This window comes from Sciurus vulgaris, assembly GCF_902686455.1.
Source record: "Sciurus vulgaris genome assembly, chromosome: 18".
Classification (NCBI taxonomy): domain Eukaryota; kingdom Metazoa; phylum Chordata; class Mammalia; order Rodentia; family Sciuridae; genus Sciurus; species Sciurus vulgaris.
In genome coordinates, this window is record NC_136479.1 from 40,202,022 (window position 1) to 40,228,479 (window position 26,458).

Sequence of the window (26,458 nt, forward strand, 5' to 3'; positions counted from 1 at the left end):
AGGATCACAATCAAATGTCAGACCAGGCAGCTTATCAAGACCCGGTGTCCAAGTAAAATAAAAAGGGCTGGGGTGTGGCTCAGCGGTAGAGTGTCCCGGTTTCAAAGCACAGTACCCCTCCAAAAATAGAGTCGAGGGCTGGGGGTTGTGTTTGCACAGATGTGGGAAGGACTGGCCTATCACACTGGTGAGGAATAGGAGTACGTGTAAGGCAGCAGATTTTCTTATTGTACTGGAGATTGAACCCAGCGTGCTCTACCGCTAAACTGCATCTCTGACCCTTCTTTTAAAAAATTCACTATTTCAGCATACTAAAGTGACACGCCACATCAGTGTTCATAGCAGCTCAACTCACAATACCTAAGCTATGGAACCAGCCTAGCTGCCCTTCAACAGATGAGTGGATAAAGAAAACGTGGCAAATATACACAATGGAATGTTACTCAATCATAAAGAATGAAATTCTGGCATATTCCAGTAAATGGATGGATCTGGAGACTATCATGCTAAGTGAAATAAACCAGTCACCAAAACCAAAGGCCTGGTGTTCACTGATATGTGGATGCTGACACACAATAAGGGAGGACAGGGGAAGAATAGAAGTTTGTGGGATTAGACACAGGCAGGGGAATGAAAGGCAGGAAAGGGGAACGGGAATAGGAAAGGGTAGAATGAAGCAGACATCGCTTTCCTGTGTTCATACGTGAACACACAGCCAGATAACTCCACAACATGTACGGCCACAAGGTGGGATCCAAATCAGAATATGTCATACTCCATGTATGTATGATATGTCAAAGTACAGTCTACTGCCATTACACCTAAAAAGAATAAAAATAAAATTTTAAAAGAGAGGCAAGAATTTTTTGAATTTTTGGTTAGGTGTGGTGGTGCATGCCTGTGATCCCAGCAGCTGGGGAGGCTGAGGCAGGGGAATCACAAGTCCAAAGTCAGCCTCAGCAACTTAGCTAGACCCTGTCTCAAAATAAAAAAGGGCTGGGGATGTGACTGGGTTCAATCCTGATACTAATACATAAATTAATTTTCCAAAAATTTTGTGACAGGGTCTCACTAAGTTGCTGAGATTGACCTTCAACTTGTGACCCTCCTGCCTCGGCCTCCGGAGTCCTGGGATCACAGGTGTGCACTGCCACACCCGGTAGAAGTAGCTTTTAAAGCCTGGGAACATGCTTGTGACCAAGCTCTACAGGATCCTCTGAGCAGAGGTCAGTGCTGTGCGCCCGGGCAGACGACCAGGTGCAGACGGCAGCGAGGCCCGGTGCCCCCGCTGAGCTCGGCGTCCGCAGGAGGCCCGCGGGCACTCAGCGGGGCAGGGCTGCGAGCAGGCCCGCAGCAAGCACCAGCGACCGGCCAGGACCTCGCCTGAGGTTCTCTGGGGAGAACGCGTCCAGCGTCCACGCAGCTCCAGAGCGGGTGGACCGACGGCCACGTTCTGCAGCACAGACGCGGACTGCAGGGCCCCTGACTGTGGGGCATGGCGCTAACACACGGTGTCCTGGTCCTGCCTGGACCCGGTGGTACTTCATTTGCCTTGATCACAGGACAGGCAATGCTGAGAGGCACCTGTGTGTACCTGGGGTCTTAGGTGGATTTCTGTCACTCAGTCACCAGGGGATGATGAATGCAGTCTGCCTGGCCAGTTTCCCTGTGTGGGAGTACCAAGCTGCACACCTCGTGTATACACGATGCTTCTTTCTTCTAATTCTTTTCTTGGACATTTTCAGTTGTAGATGGGCACTATTTTATTTATTTATCTACATGCGGCGCCAAGGCTCGGACCCAGTGCTCACACGTGCTAGGCAAGCGCTCCACGCTGGGCCCAGCCCCATGAGTCCTCTCTTCAAACCATCGTGAGGCTCCCTGTCCCTGCAGGTCAAGCCTCTGGCTCAGGCCATTCCGAGCAGGGGACACAGGTGTGAAGGCCCCTTGAAAGGACAGCACAGCACAGACTCACTGGTAATAAGCACCGTGAAGGAAATGAGAGGGCAGCAGCGGCCCATCTGCTGAGTGTGGGGCTCAGCTGAGGAGGGTGGCTGCAGCAGGCCAACCAGAGACCCGAGGCAGGAACTGAGGACAGGCAGCTCCCCAGAGTGGCCACTCCTTGCATCGGCTACTCCTATATATATATATATATTTAATGTGGTACTGGGAATTGAACCCAGAGGCACTCTACCACTGAGCTGCATCTCCAGCCTTTATTATAATTTTGAACTTTGGGACAGGGTATTGCTAAATGGCCAAGACTGGCCCCAAAGTTGCAATCCTCCTGCCTCAGCCTCCTGAGTTACTGGGATTACAGGCATGTGCCACCATGCCTGGTGTACACACACACACACACACACACACACACACACACATACACAATATATATTTGTTTTTGGTACCAGGTAACCCAGGGGTGCTTACTTACTGAGCCACATCCCCAACCCTTTTTATATTTTATTTAGAGGCAGGAGTTCACTAAGTTGCTTAGCACCTCACTAAGTTGCTGAGGCTGACCTTGAACTTGCAATCCTTCACCTCAGCCTCCCAAGCCACTGGGATTCCAGGCGTGGCCACCGGGCCAGCCCTATGTTCTTTACAGTTATTCCTATTAGCCGATTGCTCCTTTCTATTATAGTTAACAGTTCTTCATATTACAGATATAAATTGTTCAAATTACTGTGTGATCTTTCTCCTGAATAATACAAATGGCCCTAAATGCCGTGTAGGCAAGACTACCCAAGAAGAGGAAGATGAGCACACTCAAGACTCAAGGAAGGTCCCTGAGTCTGCACCCTCCTCGGTGTTGAATGGCGGTGGCACCCAGGTGGAGGAGCTGTACCCAGTTGGGCTTCCTCCCTTGGGGCCAGGTGCAGTACCGCCGGTGTCCACTGGGGGCGCTGGGTGTGGGCTGGCCTCAGCAGAGCTGGAGTTCCTGCGCGTGTAATGGTGCACCTTCTGAAGCCAGAATGCTTGAGAAGCACTGCGCGGCTTGGCCTCACTGTGCTTCAGGCTGCGGGGGAGACCCTGAGGGGTCTTTATATGTGGCCTCTAGTTGAAACGCTCACACCCGCAGGGCTGCTGTCCCCAGGGATGAGGGAGAGGCTGCCAGGCTTGGGCCTCCTTGGGGCCCTGGGGGTCACAGTGGAGTGGACCTAGGACAGGAGGAAGCAGCTGAACCTATTTCCTAGGAAGACAGAGGAGGTAAGGAGACAGTCATGCACCGACAGTCACCACCACCTGCCTGGAGCACAGCGCATCAATCTCCTCCATTATCACATATGTACCTTGGAGGGATTGTCTGGGAATTCCACCTATGGATCTCTATCCCCAAGTCCAGGATGTCCCAGGGTGTTGCCCCCAGGAAGGTTCCAGCGTTGCCATTCCAACAGGGAATGACACAGTGTTCACAGTCAGGCCTCAGTGGGAGCCTCTGGATGAAGGTGCAGCCTCCAGCAATGGTGGGGACTCCTGAACAGGACCGAGGAGGGGCTTCACCTTGTTTTCCCTCTCTGGACCAGTGGGAGCTTGGGAACAGCTGCACCTTCCAGAATGAACTTCGGCCATTGGGCAGAATGTACGTGACTACGTCTGAGGCACACATTCTTGGCTCTTGGGCATGCCCATGGAATAATGGCCCCTGTTTCAACTAGTGGTGATGTGGCTGGCTGAGCAGGGAACTTCGCATTATTGTTGAGAGACTCTTGGTAAACTTGGTTTCCTGGTAAAATATCCACTCATTCCCCTTTCCTGGGGTGGAGGAGGGTTGTTAGCTTGACTGCTGGTGAACTCCTGCAGGCACAGCCTCTCCTGCTGCTGTGGAGATAAATACGGAGCTTAGAGGATTTTGCGGGATCCACCTTAGTGCATGTGGACACAGCTTTTTAAGAATCCCTTCCTGAAACTGTGCAGAAGGCTGAAAATGCTCTCCAAATACAGCAGGCCAAATATGAAAGGCAGGAACAACGAGAGCAAAGAGAAACTACCTGCCTAGCTGGACACAGTGGCACACACCTGTAATCCTAGTGGCTGGGGAGCTGAGGCAGGGGGATCACCAGTTGAAAGCCAGCCTCAGCAAAAAGTGAGGTGCTAAGCAGCTCAGTGAGACCCTGTCTCTAAATAAAATACAAAATAGGACTGGAATGTGGCTCAGTGGTCTAGTACCCCTGAGCTCAACCGCCAGGATCCCCAAAAAAGAAAAAAACTACTACGTACCTGAGGAAAGAAGCAGGCAGCCCAGGGCATGTGCCACTGCCAGCCAGGACAGCTGCCAGCAGAGCGAGGGCTGGAAAGGGCCTGGCCAGACAAAGGGCAGTGAGCAGCACACACAGCTTGCCCCGGGGCAGAGCCAGCCTACGTCTTGATTTTAGTGATGTTAAGTATGGATGCCCCTATTCCCAAGATCTGCTGGGCAAAGAACCTGCCACGATCACACAGTGCAGAAAAAGCAAGGGAGGGCAGGACAGTGTTCTGAGGAAGCAGTGCCTCCTGGAGGGTGGTCCCCATCCCACCCCTGCTATGGGGTGCCTCTGGGGGCTCCAGTTCCCCCCGGCAGGGGCTGGAGGCGGAAGTTCTGTCTCCACATGGTGGGAGGCGGCTGGAGGTACTGCAGTGTGGACCACTGTCCCCAAGGCCCATGTGTCAACAGCTCCATCAAGCCCCCATGGCAGTCCCGGATGTGCCAAGGATCCCACCATGACACACAACCGCAATATGCCGGTTAGAAGGAGAGGAGGGCAGCACTCCTGTGACCACAGCCCCCTGGAGGCTGAGGAGGGGCTGATAGACTCCATGTGCGGAAAACAGACATGGGGCTGGGGCTGCGCTCAGCACTGCTGAGGGTGCAGACAGTTCCAGAGGTGGTGCCAAGGACGTCACTGGGGACGGGTCCTCAAGGGGCAATGTCGAACCCTGGTCTCTTCTGTCTCGTTGCCAGCTATGAGTTGAAGACCACCAAGTCCTCAAGCCAGGATGTGCTGCCAGGGAATCAAGCAGTCACAGACGGGAACCTGCACAAGCCCATCCTCTCAGGCCTCTGTTGCGGAGAGCCGGCCATCACAAGCAGACTCCCAGGCCCTCCATGCCACGTCCCAGGACAAGCGGAGAGAGAGGAAGTCCCTCACCAGGGCCACGCTGCCTGCCCCAGCCCTGCTCTCACGGTCACCATGTGGCCAGGAGGGTGAGCATTTTGGCGGAGGAAGTGAGGTCGTGGTACCCAAAGGTATGAACGCGATGGTGAGGATGCCAGCTTTCCCTTGGGTTCAGTTATAACGCAGGTTTCATCCGAGGCAGAATCGTGGTATCGAAGCTTGCAGCCAACAAGATCAGTGCAGAGCTGAGGCAGGAGGATCGCAGGTTCAAGGCCAGCCCCGGCCACTTAGCAAGGCCTGTCTCAAATAAAATAACAAGGACGGGGGTGCGGCTCAGCCGGTCAAGTGCCCGCTTCGAGCTCACGCAGGGACGCTGGGGCCTCCCGCGGAAGTCCCGCGGGAGGCGAGGCGGGAAGGTCGCGGTGCGCGGGATCAAGCTGCAGCACAGCTCGCTCGGCGGCCCCGCTCCTGCGCGCAGGCCGCGACGGCCACGAGCCAGGACTTCAGAGGAAAGGCGAGCGGAGAGGCCGCGGAGGAAGGCGCCCAGGCGGTGCCGCGGCAGACCGCGCGCCTCGTCAAGCCGGCCCGCCCTCGGGAGCGCGGAGCCTGGGCAGCCGGGGCGCGCCCACACGCTGCCCTCGCCCCTGCTCCGTGGACACGTGAGCCTTGTCAAGAGGCTGTAAGCGGGGGCCGCCGCCTCCTCTCTGGAGGTCAGCAGCCCCGCGCGAGGCACCTCCGGGCCTGCGGAGGCCGCCCCTGACCGCCCGTGGCCAGGCCCTCCCGCGCCAGCGACGCTCTTCTCACCCGAGGGGCAGCGCCTGGGCCGGCGCAGGTCTGAGCGCCTCCGCACTAGCCCCGGGCCGCAGCGGGCGGCTGGCGGGGCGGCCGGCGACTGGGGCAGCGGCCCTCCACGGCCTTTCCCAGATGCCTGCCTCGAGGGGTGACCGCGTCCGGGACGGGCCCGGGTGCCGCGGGACTGCTGCTCTGCGGCCGCAGGGGCACCACCTCAGGCTCTGGAGTCAGGCCTCTCCGGCCGCCGCCCCCGAGGGTCAGCGACTGCAGGTGTCCACCGCCCAGGCTGAGGGGCACTGCCCAGGACTGCTGCGCAGCCTCTGTCCTTCGCGTCTTCTCAGGTCAGGCAGGCAAAGTCCCGGCCTCCGAGTGGACACGCTCTGCTCCTGAGCACCCAGGGTGCAGACGGCGCCCCCTGGTGGGCTCCTGGCCCCAGGGCACCGTGGGGGCCCCTCCCCCACACGCAGGGCACGTGCTGTGCCCAGGCGTCGGCCAGGGCACAGGTGGCAAGGCAGAGTGACCAGAGCTGCAGGGCAGCGGCCACCCAGCGCCTCCGCAACTCGTCTGCCCAGCCGACCCCGAGGCGACTCCCAGGAGCACCCGAGGGGCGTACTGGCCAGGAAGGTGCCAGCTCTGCCCTGGGACACGCGTGGTGACAGGAGGAGGTGTCCTTCAGGAGGGCCTGCGGGAGAACTGAACACCTGTGCTCTTCTTCCCCTGGAGGGTCTTGCCAAAGCCCAGAGCCCTGGCCCGTGGGGGGTTGGCCGCAGTCCAGAGCTGTGGCCCTTGAGGCCGAAGGCCTTGGAGTCCAGAGCCCTGGCCCTTGAGGCGGGAGGGCCGCAGAGCCCGAGGCCTCCGCAGGGCCTTCCCCAGCCCCCAGGCAGAGCTTGGGGAGGCGCCGGGAACCCGTCGCAGGCGATCAAGGCCAATTGTTGGCCAGGTGGGGCAGAGGGGCAGCCCTGCTGGGAGGGCACTGCGCTCCACACTGACCCGCCCAAGCAAGGGTGTGCTCACACGCAGGACGCATGCAACATACGCCAAGACGCCCGCGCAGTACCGACAGACAGGTCACTGCCACCCTCGATAGCCACTGCGTCCACTTCCTCTCCTCCGGCTTCCAGAATTCCAACATGCCCTTTCCCCACCCAGCTAGCTCGCCACAATGCCAGCTTCGGAACAGCAGAACCTCTTTCCTTCTGTACTAACGGGTGCTCTACTGCTGAGCAGCACCCCGGCCTTCTTATTGACTGGTTTTTTTTTTTTGTTTTTTTTTTTGTTTTTTTTTGGTACCTAGAGCTTGAACTCAGGGGCACTCGGCACTGAGCAACATCCCCAGCCCTATTTTGTATTTTATTAGAGACAGGGTCTCAGTGAGTTTGCTTTATTGCCTCACTTTTTGCTAAGGCTGGCTTTGAACTCCTGATCCTCCTTTCTCAGCCTCCTGAGCCACCAGGATTACTGCCCTGCGACACAGCATCTGGCCCTTTTTTTTGGGGGGGGGGCGTACCAGGGATTGAGGCTTTTTATTGGGCCTTTGTAAGTTGCTGAGGCTGGCCTCTAATCCTGCCTCCTGAGTTGCTGGGATGACAGGTGTGGGTCACTGCACATAGCAAAACCTCTTTCTTTTTCTTTCTTTTTTTCTTTTTAAATTTATCAATAGCTTTATTAAGCATTTTTTTTTTAATTTTTTTATTTTTGCGGTGCTGGGGATTGAACCCAGGGCCTTGTGCTTGTGAGGCAGGAACTCTACCAACTGAGCCATATCCCCAGCCCCAAAACCTTTCTTTTAAGGACAATGAGATGTGTGTCACCTTCACACAGTAGCACCCTTACATCAGAATCAGGTGGGCAGGATGCCCTGGGAGGCAGCGCTGTGGGCTGTTGGTCCATGCTCTGTCTCAGCCCCTTAACCCACACTGAGCTCACCCCACCACTCTGGTGAAGGTCCTTCCCAGCCCTCCAGCAAGGCGCCAGAGCAGGAAGACCCCTCGGCCTGAGGCCCAGCGCTCGGCACACCCAGGATGACGGTAGCCCAGAGCACGGCTGGCCGTCTGGAGGGCCTGGCGGGTATCTGGCGTTGGATCTCATCACAGCTGGCGCCGCACCAGAAGGTCACCAGGTGCTGCCCCTCACACCCTCACCAAGTCAGAGAAGGGCAGCTCCTGTCCCTTTCTCGAGAGAATACACCCCTCTGGTGAGGGCCACCTGGGCCCTGGGAGCCGTCCTGCCCACCCCTACTGGCCTCTGTAGTCGCAGGCATGGCCTGGGAGATGTGGCTTTCACAGACGGCCACTGCACACCATCACATCAGGGCGGGGTCACTGGCCCTGGCTTCCCACAGAGAAGGCCACGCTGGGCCCCAACTCCTTCACTCAGGAAGCACCTGGAGGTCAGAGGAGGCACAGGGGAACATCCAGGCAACACACCCCACTAGCTAAACGAGGAACCTCAGTAACATGCTTCTCAGCATCGGTAAAAGTCCTTGTTGCCACAAAAAGGTAGATAGGTCACTGGTTAAAAGAAAACAAAGGTTTTGTTGTTTATGGAAAAGAAACCAAGGTTCGTCTGACGAGGATCAGCACAGGGTCTGCCCTATGCCCTTCAACACCCAGCAAAACACAAGAGCAAAGGCAGGTGCACGGTGCTCCTGCAGTCCTGCACTAGGAGGCCGAGGAGGGAGGATCGCAGGGCCCAGGAGGCTGAGGTCGGCTCAGACCCCGCAGAACAGGGACAGCCCTCTGCGGAGGAGTGTCAGGCTGGCTGACCAGCGTGCCCAGAGCTCGCCCCCAAACCCCTGCGGTGGCAGAGGACTCACCCCTGGGCACAGCAGGAGGGCTGGGGACACAGGCAGCTCCAGCAGGAGCCAGAGACAGTATCGACCCGCCTCTGCGCAGGCATCAACTGGACAAGTGTCCTCCCCAAGAACCCCCCAGCGTGGGAAGCCAAGGACCCGCTGCCAGCCCTCTGCCCACTCCTGAGGTGCCCACCTCTGTCCATCCAAGAGCAGCGCAGGCAGTAGCAGGGAGCACCATCAAGTGGATGTCCTTCCCGCCAGAGCAGCGCCAGCCACGCCGCAGGACTCTGCTTCTGAGCCAAGACCAGCGGTGTTCTCGAGACCACCCTCACCTCTAGACCCCCCGTCTCCATTGGTCCCACCCGCCCCAGAGCCAGACAGTGAAGGCAAACCATTCCCTGAACCTCCTCCCACAGGGCTCAGGAGGCCGAGGCCTGTGCCCATGAAGGACTTCGGCCAAGTCCTGAGGTGTGGCCCTCTTCCCAGACGAACATGGCCAGCTCCACGCCCCACGGGCGACCAGGACGATTTAGGTGCTCTCCTTCTCAGTTGTTTTTTGTTTTTGAGACAGAGTCTTCTTAGTTTCCCAGGCTGATCTTGAACTTGTGGCCTCAAGCTGTCCTCCCACCTCAGCCTCCCAAGTAGTGGGGACCACAGGCACACCCCACTACCTGGCTTAATTCTTTACATGTGAAAAAGAACTCCTTTTGGAATCACCCTGAATCGTCCAGGACACCATGATTACCCAGGAGTAGAGGCGGCAGGGACATGTCCCTGGAGGACACAGTCCATGCCTGGCCAGTGGCCACAGGTTGCAGACAGGGTGATACCGAAACACAGGGGCAGAGGCCGCTGAGGGCTCTTCTCATCCGACAGGTGGAAGGTCGGTGGAGGCAGCCCCTCCTGCACCTCTGCAGAGCAACAGCAGAGCCGCGGCAGGAAAAGCAACAGGTATGGAAGGTCCCTCCCAGGGAGCAGCTGGAGGGGCCGGGCACAGACACAGGAGCAGCAGCAGCCACTGTCCTGGTTAGCAGAAGACAGGCATCTGCCACTGGCCTGGCAGCCTTGGAGGGCGAGGAGCCAGCAGGCGGGATGTCAACGGTGGTTTCTAAGGCCATCCTGGTACGTGGCTTTGGCAACGGGGGACCGCGTCTCCAAGAGGCGGCCAGAGCTCGTTCTGAGGACTCCAGCCCACCCCTTGCCCTGCGAGCGGGCCCAGCCCGAGGCCGGCATGCCCACGCAGTCACCCGCAGGCTCTCTCCCGTGGGGCCCGGCCCACGCCCCTCTAAGCTTCCTGCCCAGGCCCTGGCTGGACCCCACCAGCCCGCGGCGCCCGCTGCTGAGCCGGAGGAAAGGCCTGAGAGCCCCAGGTCCCTAAGGGCCTCGGCCATAAGATGGGGCGGCACTGCCTCCTGGCCCTTGGAGCTGTGCCTCAGGACGCGGTCCTCGGGGGTCTGGGGCCACCGCTGCCCGGGGCTCACCACCAGGTGATCTTGAACTCATAGATGGGGCGCTTGCAGTAGTAGTGGTTGACCAGGTGCTTGTCGCACACCCCGATGCACTGGTGGTCCACCGTGAGGCCCTGGGCCGACAGGTCCGTGACCAGGCAGTGCAGCAGGTCGTAGACGTCGGCTACCGCCTCCCAGGGCCCAAAGGACACGTCCACCTCACAGTGGTGCTCGAAGAGCTGCCCGTCGCTCTCGCTGCGCTCGAAGCGCAGGGAGCTGAGCAGGGGGCACTCGTAGGGCGTGACGGGCATCTCCTCCTTGAAGACGCAGACCTTGAGCTTGGCGAAGCGGGCCTTCCGCTGCAACCGCCCGCAGCCGGGCGATCTCCACGATCCGCTCCAAGTGGTCTGCGGGCGGCACAGCACCCGTCACCGGGGGGCGGCACCCGGCAGGCACGCAGGCAAGGCACGGGGAAGGGCCTGGGGCACCCAGGGGACGGGCCTAAGCGCAGTCGCCCCTCTTCCGGCAAAAGGGAACCCACGGCCGAGGCTGGCCTTTGGAGGCAGCCGCGACCCTCCTGGGCCGAGTCGCCCGGCATCCCCAGCTCTGGCGAACCCTCCCGGCACCGCACGCTGGGCACTTGCCTCACCTTTGTAATAGGGCATGAGCCCCAGGAAGGCCTGGCGCACCTTCTCGCCCTTGAGTGGCTGCATGTTCTCCAGCTGCTCCAGCAGCGGCCCGATGGCGTAGTACTGCGCCTCCTTGTGCACGGCCCGCACGCGCTCCCGCGGCGGCAGGTCCCCGGAGCGCAGGAAGTTCAGCACGTCTCTGAGCAGGAGAACAGAGGGTCAGCGAGAAGCTCAGGAACAGTCAGAGGCAGGGTCTGGACCAGACGCCAGCTGGCCTGGCTGTGAGATGAGAGGAGACAACAGCTCCGCGTGAGGCCTGTTACTGCTGCACCTGGGAAATGCCCCGCAGCTGCGCCACCGTCAGCGTCAGCCACACAGGTGCCACGAAGAGTGGCTGTTTGGTCCCCAAGCATACACATACAGAGATGGAGCTTTTATGTCCAAGGCTGTGACTGGAAAGGTCCTGAGCGCAGTAAGTTCAGTGCACTTCTGAGCAGGAAGGAAAGATGGCTGAGGGGGCTGGCGGGGCTGGCAGACCTGGCGGTGGCACCCAGGCAGGAACCTGTGCCCAGTGGGCAGGCGCTCTACACTGGGCCGCAGCCCCAGCCCCAATGCTCCCATCTCAGTGATAAAATCCAGTTACTGCTTACGCAGGAACCACTGTCTCCCCCATCGGAGGCCATGTCCCAGAGCCCCTCCCAGCTGGCCCAGAGGATGCTGGGCTCTCCCGGGCTGGTGGCAGAGCCGCGTGGAGCCCCGTGCCTGTCCCTCAGGTCCACCCACAGGCTGCCTGTGACAGTGGTGGCCTGCTCACCGTTTCTTTACACGACTTACTATTGAAGTAGCCTGTCACGGTTCACCCATCCTCTGGTGATGGACGCTTGGGCTGAGTCCAGCGTTTGGCTCTTAGGAACAGCCCTGGTAAGGTCTCTGCTAACTCCTCCCAGGCACTGTGAGGAGCAGCAGGTAACCAAGGGGTTGCCAAATGGCACACTCCCCCAGCACGCCCAGCTGGTCCACGTCCTCACACGGAGAACATGAAGTGCTTGACCCCAGTGTTGGGACCAACTGGTTTCAGGACCCCCCAAAATCACATATACTTTTTTAAAAAATTCAGTCTTTCTGTTTTCACACTTTTTCAGTTAGTGCTAAGTATTCAGATCTAGTGCGGTGCGGTGGTGCACACCTGTAATCCCAAAGGCTAAGGAGGCTGAGGCAGGAGGATCAGGAATTCAAGCCAGCCTCAGCAAAAGCAAGGCACTGAGCAACTCAGGGAGACCTTGTCTCTAAATAAAATATAGAACAGGGCTGGGATGTTGCTCAGTAGTCGAGTGTCCTCGTGTTCAATCCCCAGCCCCAAAAAAGTGTTCAGATCTCTGCTGATGGGCATGGGAAGGGAACGGGTAGACCCAAGACCTCCATGGCCTCAGGACCGGCCTGCAGCCTGGCCGGCCGTGAGCACTCAGTGCCCATGTGTCAACACTGCTCACTGCCCACTCAGTCCTGTGCCAGTGACCTCAGCCTGGTGCCCTCCCACCTCCGTTCTAAAGGAGGTCCGGGGGTCCATGAAGCCACGGAAACCCTTGCTGCAGGAGCCACAGTCGCCAGAGGCTCAGACCAGCTGCCTCTAGGCCCAGGCCTCCGAGAAGTATTCACAGCACAGCGCTGTGTGTTGATCACAAGGGGGACTGCCCCAGGAAGGGCCCGAGCAGCCTCTGGGTGGGTGCTGGGACAGGAGCACACGCCTCTGCTACCTTGCCTTCTGCTGTGCCCTGGCCAGGCTCCAGCACCCTTCAGCTATGGCCACCTGGCATGGGCACATCGGGGCCTTGAGCTGAACCCTGGTCCCCCTCCTCACAATCCCTTCCAACCCTGGTCCTCAGGGCTCTTCAGCAGACTTTCACAAGCCCCGAAAAGCAAGACTCCAGGGCGAGGCTAGCTAGGAGGCCGCCGCTAGGGCCAGCACTTTCCTCCACAAACAGTCTGCAAACAAAGCCTTTTCAAAGTCCTACAGTGATGAACACTTTGTTTTCTCAGCATCAGAGTCAGCTGGTAGCCCTCTGGGGAAACCCAGATGCTTCAAAGCACATCACCTGGCCAGAGGCTCCTTGCTGAGCCTAAAAATGACCCTTCCCCCAGGCAGCAACTACCTGAGGTCAGCATGGGGGTGCAGTCCTGGAGCGCTGCCTCCCTGGACATGTGCACCAAGGTCAAGGACCACGTGGGCTCTGAGTCACCTCCTCTGCACCGAAGGAGCAAAAATCCCAGCCAAGGGCTCTGAAAAACACCTGGCCAGAGGCCACACCAAAGTCCTCGACCCTGAGAGGCTGTGGAGTGGCCCCAATTCCTCCTGTTACAGACAGGAAATTGAGGCACAGAGTCCTTAAATCCTTTATCAAGCCTTTTCTTCAGAAGGGCGTTTTTTGGACATTGTGTGTTCACATCTTTTAGTGTTAAGATCACAATAACAGTGGGGTTTGTCACTTTTCTTGGAAAACAGGTGTGGCACGCCCTCATTGGCCCTCAGGTCAGCGTTTCTGTCTTAAGTGACTGAAGATGTCCGGTCACGCTGCACACTGTGCTTCCTCTGCATGGCAATGTGGAGCCCAGAATCTGGGCCTGAGGTCCTCTCCAGTGGCTGTTTTAGACTGCCCCCAATGCTAGGTGAGACCAGCCGTGTCCTCCAGGCGGGTGATACCACCAGGTGCTGGGCTGACAGGATGCTTCTGATTTTGGTACCAGGGACTGACTCAGGGGCACTTGGCCATGAGCCACATTGCAGCCCTTTTTTATGTTCTATTTAGAGACAGGGTCTTGCTGAGTTGCTCAGGGCCTCACCAGGTTGCAGAGGTGGGATGTGAACTCATGATCCTCCTGACTAGGGCATGTGCCCGCACCCAGCTTAGAAGTTTAATCACACCCAGCTGGGTGTGATATTTGGAGTTGCTCTGGCTCCTTGCCTCCTCTGGCAGAGCAACTCAGAATTCTGGCCCGATTCAATGAGCACATGTATTAAACCCCACGTAACTCTTTAGGTACCATGTGAGATGCTGAAGCCCCAGACCTACGCCCGAGCAATTCACTTGCTGGATGGCAGAGTTGGCTGCAGATAGAGACTTACCCAAAGTGCGTGCCATCTCGGTCGATGAAGTACCGGCCCTCAGAGTCTGTGGGGATGTAATGCCGCCCGCTGAACATGGCTGCCAGCATGGTGTCCTCGTAGCGCCGCAGAGTGGACAGGCGTGTGGTGAAGTGAGCCCCTCCGATGTTGAGGGGGACGACCTCAGGAAACTGGAAGGGACAACCGGATCTCTCAGGCAGTGGGTGAGGGGGCTTCCTGCCGTGGGCACACTCCGCTCAGCCTCGCCAAGCCCAAGTGCATTCTGAGTGCTTCTTCCTCCTCCCTCCTCCCTGCTCCCACGGTCACTCAGTCCTGTGAGTCCATCCCGAGACTCCTGAACCAGGTCTCTCCATCTCATCAGAGTCCAGGCCTTCCTGTCCTCCCTCCACGTCCTCGACTCATCGTCCTCTTGCCTGGCTCATGCTGCCTTCCTTCCCCCAACGCTCTGACCACTCTTCCTCTGTCCATCTAGCAAATGACAGCACCCAGCTGGAGGTGCAGACTGCACACTGCAGAGGGCACCTTGGACGAAGGTGACCTGCTAACCCAGCCAGTCTCCTCTTCTGAGTCACACCAGGCGCCACGAGGCTGGCAGCCTCCACTCCTTCTGAAAGCTCCGGTCCAAGTCCCTCCCCTGTGGGTACCTGCTCCTCGGCCTATGCCCCAGCACAGCTGCCTCCACTCCACGCCACACTCCTGCTTCTGCACCTAGCACAACAGGTGGGCAGTGTTTTTTGCTGCCCATCCACTCCACTAGCCCTCACTGCCCGCCAAGGCAGGGACAGCCACCCACAGCAGAGATTAGCCCATGTCCCCTGAACGTCCAGGCAGCCAGTTCTCGTCCCTCTACCTCCCTCCCACTTACTCTGCAGAGGGAGAAGATCAGGGCTTGGTGAGGATGGGAGGGTGACAGCACAGATTGCCCTGGGAAACTCAAAGTCCCCAGGGCACTCAGGCTGGTGTTGCTGTGGACGCCTGTCACTGCAGTGGCTTCCACCAAACTGAAAGAAACAAAGCCAGTTCTCCAATTTCCCACGAAATTCCTCCAGACCAGCTAGAATTCTCAATGCCAGGGCACCTCTCTGGCTCTAGTCAATCTCCGTATCTGTTCCTGGCCTTCAAATCCTTTGAACATAATGTTGGATATGAATATGTTACATAGAACATACCTACGGCCTGGCTGGGGGAAGACCTAAGGTTTACAGACAAGAGAAGAAGGAACGAAACGAGCAGTCTGCATCTCTGTAGGTCTGTACTGACTCCTGGGCACCCGGGCATGGAAATGCCTTCCACTTTTCACCCAGGGTATGTGCACACCAAGGACTCAAATATTGTTTTGGAATAGTAATACTTTATATTTCTGGAGCTCTTTTAATCTTTTCTAAGGATATTTGATACCAGTCCATGTGTTTGTTCCACGTTAGAGATAAGAATTGAAACAGATGAAAATAAAAGCAATTTTGTGTGTGTATGTGTCGGGTGGGGGTGCTAGGGATCAAACCCAGGGCCTCACACATGCCAGGCAAACACTCTACCATTGAGCTATAGCACCAGCCTGAAAAAAAGTAACTGACAGCTGGGGATGTAGCTCAGTGAGCACTTTCCTGTCATGTGTGAGGCCCTGGTTCAATCCCCAGAACCACAAAACAAAAGTAGCCAGGTGTGGTGGCATGGCATACACCTGTAATCCCAGGTCCTGGGGAGGAGGAGTCAGGAGGATCACCAGTTCAAGACTAGCCTGGACAACTTAAGTGAGATCCTGTCTCAAAAAAAAAAAAAAAAAAAAAAAAAAAAAAAAAAATCGAAAACACAGTTTTGGTGCTCACAGGGAGCATTGGAATCTCCAGTCCACAGGTCTTGTGCCCTTTCCCTCAAGCCACATCATTTCCTCAATGACAGTGCACAAAAATATGTCTCTGCTGGCTATTTTTCCCAACTGCAGAGAGTATGTTTAGAATTTTGCTTGTTTTCACAAGTTTCCAAAGATGCCAGGAGTTCAGGGCTCTGAAATGCTCTCTGCAGCCAGCCCTCTGGGGCTGGATCCATTCTCTGCACCTCATGTGCTCTCCTTGCCTCTGACTTCAGGTCTACCTTTCCTTTCCCCCTGAGGTCACGACAGGCATTAATAGGATGCTATGGTATACTATCACTATCATATCATAAGACCAGTGAAGCCACAGTGCAGGAGGGCCCCTCGGCTGCTGAGGGAGGACTTCTCTTCCTGCATCTGCTCCTCACCTGAACTAGCCCTGCCAGCCCCCTGGGCAGCTAGGGTGGTGCTGGCCCAGGCCTCCCACTGGCTTCTCTGGAAGACACCATCATCTCCTGGGAGGAGGTGGCTCACCTGCCATGCTCCAGCCACAAAGGAGGGATGCAAGGATGGAAGTAAATCAACCTCGGGGCCAGCTGGTGGTGGAAGGAAGGGCCAGGTGTCGGGGAGCTCCCGGGACAGGGACATGCCTGACCTGCCACAGGCCAGTGGGTTTTGCTGGAGAGCAGGGCTGCTCTGGGTTGCCCAGGCCTCACTCTGTCCCAAGTGGGTCCTGCCTCAGGTAGGACCCGCCTGCACCTGTCCCCCACCCTGCTCCAGGTGGGACCTGCCTGCACCGGTCACCTCATCCCATCCCAGGTGGAACCTCCCTGCATCTACCGCCCCCAAGTGGGATCTGCCTGCACCTGTCCCTACCTCACCCCGCCCTAGGTAGGCCCTGCTTGCACCTGTCCCCCACCCCGCCCCAGGTAGGACCTACCTGCACCAGTCCCCTCATCCCATCCCAGGTGGAACCTTCCTGCATCTACCGCCCCCAAGTGGGACCTGCCTGCACCTGTCTCCACCCCACCCCGCCCCAGGTGGGACCTGCCTGCACCTGTCTCCATCCCATCCCGCCCCAGGTAGGACCTGCCTGCACCTATCCCCACCTCACCCCGCCCCAGGTGGGACCTGCCTCCACCTGTCCCCCCCCCACCCCGCCCCAGGTAGGACCTGCCTGCACCTGTCCCCACCCCACCCCGCCCCAGGTGGGACCTGCCTGCACCTGTCCCCACCCCATCCCGCCCCAGGTGGGACCTGCCTGCACCTGCTGCCCCCGCCCCGCCCGGGTCCGCTACCTCCTGCGGCAGCAGCGGCAGCGCGTGGCCCGCCTGCGTGGCCGTCGGCGTGGCCGGCTCCAGGAAGTCGTCCTCGGCGTCGGAGCTGGACATGGCACCGTCCGGGCGACGGCTGTCTGGCTCCCGCCCCGTGACTACCACCATCCCTCTGGCTCTGGGCGGTGGGCGCGGCTGCGGGCGGGGAGGGCGGCGGCCCCGGGCTCTAGCGCCGGGCAGCGTGGGGCATGACGCGGCCGCGGCGCGGGGGAGCGGCGGGACCCGAGAGGGCTGAGGGCGGTGGCTGACAGAGCGGACCCGGTCGCCGACCCCCGGCCGCCTCCGGCCATTGGCCGAGGCCACGGCGGCTCCGCCCTGATTGGCAGCCAGCTTGCCCAGTCGCGGCGGCCGCGCGTGAGGCCTGCGCGGGCGTGGCCTATGGGCGCCGGCCTGCCGGCCTGCGCCGCTGCGATTGGTGCTCCGGGCGCGGGCGCGCGCTCGGGGGCGGGCGGGGCGTGCCGGGGCGGGCGGGGCGGCTCCCGAGGCGCGTCGCGGTGGCGGAGGGCGCCGCGTGCGGGCGTGCGTGCAGGTCGGCCGCGGGCCGGGGTCTCCGAGCCCGGGCGTGTCGTTGAATGACCCGCGTTGCGGGCGGGAAGCAGTCTGGGCCGGGCCGTCTTCCTGACCCTCCCAGAGGCCGAGGCTTTTAGCCTTTGCAAGCCGTTGACCCCCGCGCCGCACGTGATCCCCACGCGGCTGGCCGCAGAGGGAACGCGCCGAGCCGAGGGGCCGCGTCGCGGAGGTCGGCGCTGAGCCCGCTCCGCCCGCCTCCCCTCCCTGCTGGACCTCCGGGCCGGGTCTCCTCCTGGAGGGGCCCGGTGCAGCCGAGTCCGGGCCGTGGCCTGCGAGCTCTGGAGGGGCAGGCCTGCCGGGCAGCACTGCGCTGTAAGGGCCCGCGCTCTCCCTCCTGGGCCGATTTGGCGCTAGCCTCTTTCAGAAGGACCTACAGCGTCTCTTAAGACAAGGATCTCGGTCCATCCTTAGGACAATTGGGATGCTTAAATCTCAGCCAAGAGTGGTTTCGGTCCCGAGAGCGTCATTATCTTATGTAGCAAGAAGTCTGAGCAGACTAGGACGGGTTCAGTAACTCGACAGGGACTGACACCAGCCTCCTTGTCCACTCTGCCACATGTCCTCCCCCGGCCCAGGAAGCCACACGAGAAGACCACAGAGCTAAGCCGGGGCTGGGGCTCAGCGTGGAGCGCTTGCCTAGCACGTGTGAGGCACTGGGTTTGATGCTCAGCACCGCATAAAAATAAATAAAAGTGTGTGTCATCTACAACTAAAACAGAACCCCCACGCAACTCAGGGTCCAGCAGGGAGACCGTTGTTCCCACACCTGAAAGCAAGGCTGCATGAAGAGGCTCAAAGTGGAAGGAGGGAATCTGTGCAGTCAGTCTCATGTTGCTGAAATGTGCTGGAGTTCTCGTTCTCCATGTCTGCTGAGGATTTCTGTTAGGACTGTAGTTTCCCATTTGGTTTCATTTACTCATTCTGGGGAAATCCAAGGTCAGCAGCTGGAATGAGGGCTTGCTGAATGAGAAGACTAGCAGGCACCAAAGGATGTCCAAGCCAGCTCTCAGGAGGGCAACAGGGATATGGGAGCCTTTTTTTTTTTTTCGTGGTGCTGGGGATTTGAACCCAGGGCCTTATGCTTGCAAGGCAAGCACTCTACCAACTGAGCTATATCCCCAGCCCTATCTGGGAGCCTTTTTAGGGAGGCCTGGGTAGAACACACCCACCAGAGACTGCTGCCTCTCTGAGATCCCAAGTGGGTACAGCCCTGGGGCTGACTTCTCCAAAACCCAACCAGAGGAGGGGTCCAGGGCTAGTCTTGTGATGGGCCACTGTACTCGGTATCTGCTTTCTGCCATGCCCCACAAGGAAAGCATTCTTTTAGAAAAGAACTTTTGTGTGTCAGCAAGTCTTTGAAGTGCTGATTCAGCCCCTGATTTTCTATCCTAATTTTAATTTATTGAATATTTTAACAAGAAATGAAAACAGAAAAAATATCATTCCATTTACCTTCTCTTTATTGTAATTTTGATTTCGATATTTTAGACATATGAAAGCTTATTGTCAATCTACAATATGGGCAAATCCATGGACCACCTGCCCCCAGCCCATGAAAGGCACCTGGCTTCCGCCACCAGCAGGAACGGCTCTAGTGGCATCCCCCACGAGGCCACCATGGTGTGCATGCTGTGTTTAGTACTCAAAAGTGCAAACCTGTGTGTGCGTGTTGGAGGGAAAACTATAGAGGACACACCACCACCCAGCCGGGGACAGAACGCGGCCGCGCCCAGGTCCACCAGGAGGAAGGCGGTAGAAGGCAGCCTGCTCCCAGCGGTCACCACTGTGCCCGTCCTTCTGATGATCAGTTGTTTTCCAAGGTGAACCACCCAGCTGCCCATTCTGAGCAGTGCAGCTTGAGTCTGTCTGCTTGGGACTTGAAGTGAGTGGAGTGACTCAGTCCTTGCTGCTCTGATGAAGAGCTACTTGCCCTGTTGTTCTGTGCTACGTGCAGACTTGTCACAGACCATCCTCTGCATTTATGTCAGCTCTCGTCACGCCCCTCTGAAGCTCTCTATGGGACTTCCTTCCTTGCTGTCCTGGAGACCACACCCAGGGCCCCGCTCCTGCCAAGCACACGCTCTAGCACTGCACAACCCCAGCCCCCGGGCCCTTATTTCTGAAGAGAGGTGAGGAACAGCCTCCCAGTGAGGGGAGGAAGCACTGCCTTTGGGTGTGGCTCGCAGCTCGAGTGCCAGTGCGACTCCTGACCCCTCCATCTTGATCCCTGGACTAGCCTTTCATCCTTCTCCCAACCCCCATCAGCCCCGGGCAAGGCTGCAGAGTCCTGCAGACTGGCAGGCCCTTGCCGCCCCTGTGGAAGCTCGGGGCTCTTGCCACTGAGCTGTTTACCCGTCCTTCTAAGGCCCTGCCGAGCACCCATCCCAGCACCTCCCTGGGAACGTCTTCCTGCCTCCCTCTGCTCTCTCCAGCGCCTGAGCCTGATGGTGCTGCGAGCTGGGTGACGCCTCAGACCCCCACGGTCCCGCTCTGGGCAGGCACCACTGCAGCGGGAACTGCGGGCTCTGTAGATGCACCACCAGCTACAACATAGATCCCCTTCCCATTTCTGACTCAACCCCTCTTCAGGACCCCTCCTCGCTCCGGGAGCCCTCTCCCCTGGGAAATGGCAACTTGGTTTTGGTGTGTAGAGGAATGGAGGTCACCCGACACAGGCGACTGCCAGCTTCCTCGCGTCTCACCTGCAGGTGCCTCTGTCTGCAGTCTCCCGCCCAGGAGGAAGAGGGTTCTGTTTGCTGGGCTTGAGGCTGATTCCTCTCACTGGAGGGAGGCTCTTGCTTGCTTTTCCAGGATGGAACATGCTCTGTGCGCCCACCCTCCCTTCCCATGAAAGTTCAGTCCTCTGTCTCATGTGGTCGCTGTTGTTAAGGCCTATTTCATTCATGTGCCACTTTCTCCATTATAAAAAGCAAAAGCTTCCTGGATCCTGCAGCATCCAGGTGGAACATCACGCCCTTGTTCACACCGGCTTCCTACCTCCTGCCTCCTGGTGCAGTCTGGGCTGCTGATTGCCACTCCCACGTGCTGAAGGCCACGTCCCAGAGGGCCTTCCCCGTGGCCAGACAGATGGCCCTCTCTGGAGGAGTCTCTCTTGCAACCCCTTCTGCTCTGCAGTCTGCAAGCCCCTGGGCTCCCCTCTTCTCTCCATTCTCTGCAGCTCCGGGGTGGTCACCTTCTCTCTTGTGTTTTCAGGTGTTGGAGCCCAGAATTAGTCCTTGGCTTGCTTCACTGCACAGACACTCGCAGAGAGCCTCTCTCTACAGTGAAGATTGCCACGTTTCCTCCTGACCTTCAGATCCTCGTCCCTTGAAGTACTGCCTACTTGACGGCTCTGATGTCCCCAAAGGCCTAAAAAGTTCTTATGTCCAAAACTAGTGCATGATCTTCCCACTATGTGTCTCCCTAAGGAGTTCCCCTCAGATCCTCCCAGTTTCTTGAGCTTTGTCCATGACAGACCAAAGGAGAAGCACCGAGATTGAGAAGGTGGAGTCAGAGGCCCAGACTCCCTGTGCTCTCCAGGTCCTGGAGGAGGTGGCATGCTAGAAGATTCCAAGGCATGGAACATGGCTAGGAGCTCAGCTCCTGCAGCCCTGCTGCACCCACTTGCCACCCACTCCTGCTCTGCAGCTCTTCCTCCCCCACTGTCTGCGAGGTAAGTAGAGCTGGCAGCTCAGGTTGGCTCCTCACCCTCTTCTGACCCACTCTCAACAGTGCACACAGGCTAGAATGCCAAACCCTAGTTCCACGGCTGACTCACCTTCCAGAAGCATATGGATGCATGTGGGATTTGAGGGCAAAAACTGAGTTGTGATGGTGCTTCTTATTCCTTCCACTGACAAGCCAGGACCTGCAAGTGCTAAAACTTCTCTTTTTTGCTGTGGCTCTTAGCAGCACTAGGGAATTCCAGGATAACAGCAGGCTGGGCTGGTGGGAAGGGGCTTCTCCCTCTTCCCCCTACCCCCTCCATACTGGGGATGGAACCCAGGGTTGCTCTACTACTGAGCTATGTCCTGCCCTTTAAATTTTTGAGACAGGGTCTCTAAGTTGCAGAGGCTGGCCTTGAACTCCTGCCTCAGCCTCCTGAGTTGCTGGGATGACAGGTGTGCACCACTGCACCTGGCACCTTGGACATCTTCATTGTGCTAGAGGACCCCGGCTCCTAAGTGTTCCCTAAATGTAGACTCTTGATGACTATTGTTTTATATTTTCATTCATTATTTAATTAAAATAAAACAAAAATAGCATAAACTATAGATGTAAAAACCACTTTCTGGATGTCCATGGAAGCTGTACCATGTGAATGTGGGTCAAGGGTTCACAGCTGCCTGATATTTTGTGCTGCTTTCTCATCCTTGGTCTCCTCGTGAGCCCTGTTCAGGTCACTCCAGAAACGTGGTGGGACCTGACTGGTAGCCCAGAGGTCCCTCTCGACCCAGCCCTTCATATGCATCTCCTCCAGTTGGCTGGCTCAGTGTAAGCACACACAGCTGCAGTGCCTGCGACCTCAGTGCAGTCCCAGCAAACGGAAAAAGCATTGAGCTGAAACCAAGTCCCCTGCACACTGATAGCATGGCCTCCTCTCCTAATGTGCTCACCTCTGGGGCCTCTACACTGTTCCGCAGCCTTTCTCTTCCCAGGCTTGCTACCTGCTTAGAAGCTGCACTGGATCTGAGGCCGGACGGGCCTGCTTCCTTCAGAGGCAACACAGAGATGGGGGCTGTGTGGGCTTCCACCTTTGGAGTTCTGACACCTGTTTGATTTGCCATCCGAGAGCTCCCTTAGTTGGCCACGGGCACCAAGGCAATGCAGGACGAAAATAATCCCTTAGAGTGGGGTCTGAAAATGTTCTGAAAGCCTGATGGCAAGTCATGTGGCTTCTGTCTCAACCACTCAACTCTGTCATCATAGCAGGAAGGTTACCACAGACAAGGCATAATGAGTAGGTATGGCCATGTTTGGCTCTGGCTGTAGTCTGCCAGGCCCTGAGCAGGAGAAGCAAATCCTAACCTCACTGTGATCTTTTCAAATCAGATCCATCTATATGTCTTAAGAGTGGATGCTCTGCTTCATCCGAGTCAAGTTCCAATCATTCATTCTGGAAGAACAGTGAAGAGTCAAGTCTTTTTTTTTTTTTGGTACTGGGGATTGAATACAGGGGTGCTCTATCACTGTGATCCTCCTGCCTCAGCCTCCTGAGCTGCTGTGGGATCACAGGCATGTGCCACTGCACCCAACAAAAAAACAGATTTTTTTTTTGGGGGGGGGCGGGTACCAGGGATTGATCTTAGGGGCACTCGACCACTGAGCCACATCCCCAGCCCTATTTTGTATTTTATTTAGAAACAGAATCTCACTGAGTGGCTTATCACCTTGCCATTGCTGAGGCTGGCTTTGAACTCATCCTTCTGTCTCAGTCTCCCGAGCCACTAGGATTACAGGCACATGCCACCCATGCCTGGCTAAGAACCAAATCTTGAGATTATGAATGTTACTAATTTTTTACTAAATAATGAGAGTCCTTAGAAAATAATAAGTTGAGAGTTAATGTTTGGTGCAGCTAGATGTATAGCCTTGGGTAAGTCACAGTATCATGCAAAAACCCACTTTTATATCTGTAAGATTAAAGGGTTCCATCTCAGGATGCTTTTTTTTCTTCTATTTAAAAGACTCCCTCATTTCTTTTACTTTTTTTCCAAAAGTAGTTTATGTCAATGGTAGTACATTTAAAAAAGAGGTAAACAGAAGAAAACAAAATGTGCACCTGTACCCATGAAGAGGTGCCATTACTAATGTTTGGGATGAGCATTTTCAGTGGGATGTTGGTTTAGCAATTCTACTTATTTTTCTATCAGTTCTTTAGAAGTAAAAATGAGTTCAGAGCTGGACATGATACCATATGCCTGTAGTTCCAGCGACCGGGGAGGTTGAGCCAGGAGGAAAGAGAATCTGAGGCCAACCTGGGCAACGAAGCAAGCCCCTGCCTCCAAACAACCAAGATAGAGCAACAGCGAGTCCACGCCGAGCAGCTTCTGACTTCAGACTCACTCTATCGTGAATACTTCTCGTTCAGTGATCTCCTCCATCATCATTTGTTTTATTGGTAGAGTCAGTGTTTATTTTCACATTTGGCGGCCGCAGCAGTCCACTGCTGGGGGACCTGATGCCCCACCAGTTGCAGGCATGGCCGCTTGCTTCCAGACTTTCGAGAAATGCACCGCAGGGGCGCTGCACACACACAGGGCCGGTGTCCTTCCTCTCAACTGCCACCTTTCCCCAGGTCCTGCCATCCTTCCGCGTTGGGCCAGCAGAGGGCATTTTAGGCCTCCTTCTCAGCAAGGCCAGGAGGGCTGCGTTCCTACAGTAGTTGCATTGTGAAGATTGTTCAGTTTTGGATCTTCAGTGATCATCCACAAACTCCAGAGGGTAATAGAAGTTACTGATTTTTCTATCAAGATCAAACACACACACCCAACATTTAAAATAATAAACTGCTTTGTCAAGACAACAAAGGATAAAAATGGCCACCTTGGTCGGGTTCAGAATGACCAAGGGAGCACTCTGCGTTCTGCTCAGATGGAGGCCGGTGGTGGGCGGACAGGGACAGACAACATAGCAGGAAAACAAACCCCACCCTGAAAACACCGCTTTACCAGGACGGAAGTCCAGGCAGTCCCAGAATGTCCAGCTCCTCAGAAAGGCAGCTTTTCAGGCAAAGCTGAACAGTCTTGCCGGCTCATTTTTCTGTGTGGGGCTGGGGACAAGCTGGGGCCTCGACAGCACAAGGCAGGCACTCTACTGTGGAGCTGTACCCACAGCCCAGCGGGCATCCAGCGCATCTTGTCCATCACCCACCCGCTGTTGGTAGGAGGACCCAGGCAGATTTCATGAGGCAGTGCTTGGAATAAGGGTTCCATATACATCTTTTTCAACCTCACAAAGATCATGAAGTCCCAAGGGCAGTGACCTGCCTGCATTTCTTGGCACACACAATTATGCCTACCAAATTACTAAGTCCAAGGGGGGTACTTAGCAAGTTGTCATTCAGCACTAATGATGGCTTCCATTCTTTGCAAGATGATCACTGAGGGGTACAGTAATGGTTAAGGCGCACACTCTGGAGCCAGGCTGCCTGGGTTTGTATTCTGACCCCGTCACTTACTGGCCCCGTCACTTACTGGCAAAGTACTTTACTTCCTGAGTCAATGACCAGTTCTGCTGTGTAGTAATAGTATTTACCCAAGAGAGTGCTTGGAAGAATCAAAACACTTTAAACATGTGCAGCATTAGCAGTGGGCCTGGACCTTGAGGAGCTCTTGGCAATTGATTCTAGAGCGACTGCTTAACTAAATGGTACCTGAGGTCATACCTTTCACTCTTTTTTTTTTTTTTTTTGGTACCCGGGATTGAACCCAGGGGCTCTTAACCACTGAGCCACATCCCCAGCCCTCTTTTATATTTTACTTAGAGACAGGGTTTTGCTGAGTTGCTAAGGGCCTCACTAAGTTGTTGATCCTCCTGTCTCAGCCTCCTGAGCTGCTGGGATGACAGGTGGGCCACTGAGGCTGGCAGCCTCCTCACTCTCCCTGCTCCATGACTGACTGCAGACCCTGGTCTCCCCTTTGCTCCAGCTCTTCCTTCTGTGCAGGGTTCCATTGGGTTCTCCAGATCCTGTGATTCACAAATACAGTCACCCTCACAAGAGGCCGAAGCTGATCTCATGTGCCTTCTGTATCAGAAGGGCTCTCGTCCCAGCGCTCAGGAAAACGTGTTCAGGGCTGGGCTGTGGCTCAGTGGCAGAGTGCTTACCTAGCATGTGTGAGGCACTGGACTTGATTCTCAGCACCACATACACATAATAAAAAGTAAAGGTCCATCAATAACTAATAAATGTATTTAAAACAAACAAACAAACAAACAAAAAACATGTTCCGACCACAAGAAACATGAGACCTTGTGCTGCAGGAGATCAGTGGGCAAGGAAACGCAGCGTCCACTCGGAGGCCGCTGGGAGTGGCAGGGTCATGGAGTCGCTCCCTGCTTCCCTGCCTCTCTCCTCTGATACACTCCCATCCGCTGACAGCGGGTTCTCCAGGGCGGGCAGGGTGGGGAGCACCAAGCAGGTGCTCCTCAGGGGCAAGCACTGGGACGGTGGTTATGCCTGGAGATGCTCCCTGCACTCTGGGAGGCCCCCAGGGGAGGTGGCCTCTTCCCCATGGGTGGGGTGGAGGGGGGGCAGCGTGTCTGAGATGTTATGCTGAAGGTGCCTGCGTGGCACTTGGGACTCACAGCAGATGACTAGGATGTCTGAGCAAGTGAGAACAGGCGAGGCTGGGGTTCCAGGTGTGGGTGGGGCAGCTACCAGCCACTGACAGACGCAGGAAGGAGGAATGGCCAAGCCCTCGCCCTGCGGAGGCCTGAGGTTCAGACAGGAGCACCAGGCATTTGAGCAGGGCGACTTAAACCAGCACCACCCTGATGGCTCGGCAGCCACACTCATTTAAACTGAGGGGATGGGCAGGAGTCGAGCAGGATGACACTGGGGTCTGGCTGGACATGGGCTCCGTGTGGAACCAGCTGGGCTGAGCCAGGTCAGGTGGGCGAGGAGGTGGAAGGAAGTGACAGACTCAGGAAGCACTGGAGGTAGGACCCAAGACCTTAAGCATAGGCAGGACAAGGGGACCGAGGACCAGCCTTGGCTCGGGCTTGGGTGGCGTTGGACAGGGTGGGAGACGCCTGGCTCAGCAGTGCTCTGCCCAGCCTCCTGGGAGCACCGACTCTCTACCCAAATACAGTGGCCGCAGGGAGAAGAGCAGGACATGGACGCCGCACGGGCATGGGCAGCAGGT

At 56.9% G+C, this 26,458-nt stretch overlaps 1 protein-coding gene and 1 long non-coding RNA gene across 2 annotated transcripts; both read right to left on the bottom strand.

Annotated features, from left to right (window-relative positions):
* Nucleotides 1-2,391: 2,391 nt before the first annotated feature.
* LOC306649350 lies at nucleotides 2,392-5,268 on the bottom strand. Its single transcript, XR_013760625.1, has 2 exons — nucleotides 4,219-5,268; nucleotides 2,392-3,819 (listed from the first exon to the last, which is right to left on the bottom strand). It is a non-coding gene; the product is annotated as an uncharacterized lncRNA (long non-coding RNA).
* A 4,771-nt stretch (nucleotides 5,269-10,039) lies between these two features.
* On the bottom strand, nucleotides 10,040-17,396 carry KCTD7 (potassium channel tetramerization domain containing 7). Its single transcript, XM_079120754.1, is given in 5 exon segments — nucleotides 10,040-10,489; nucleotides 10,491-10,534; nucleotides 10,777-10,955; nucleotides 13,878-14,047; nucleotides 16,986-17,396. Coding segments are annotated over 5 exon segments (870 nt in total). The 5' UTR covers nucleotides 17,130-17,396; the 3' UTR covers nucleotides 10,040-10,156.
* Nucleotides 17,397-26,458: the final 9,062 nt, after the last annotated feature.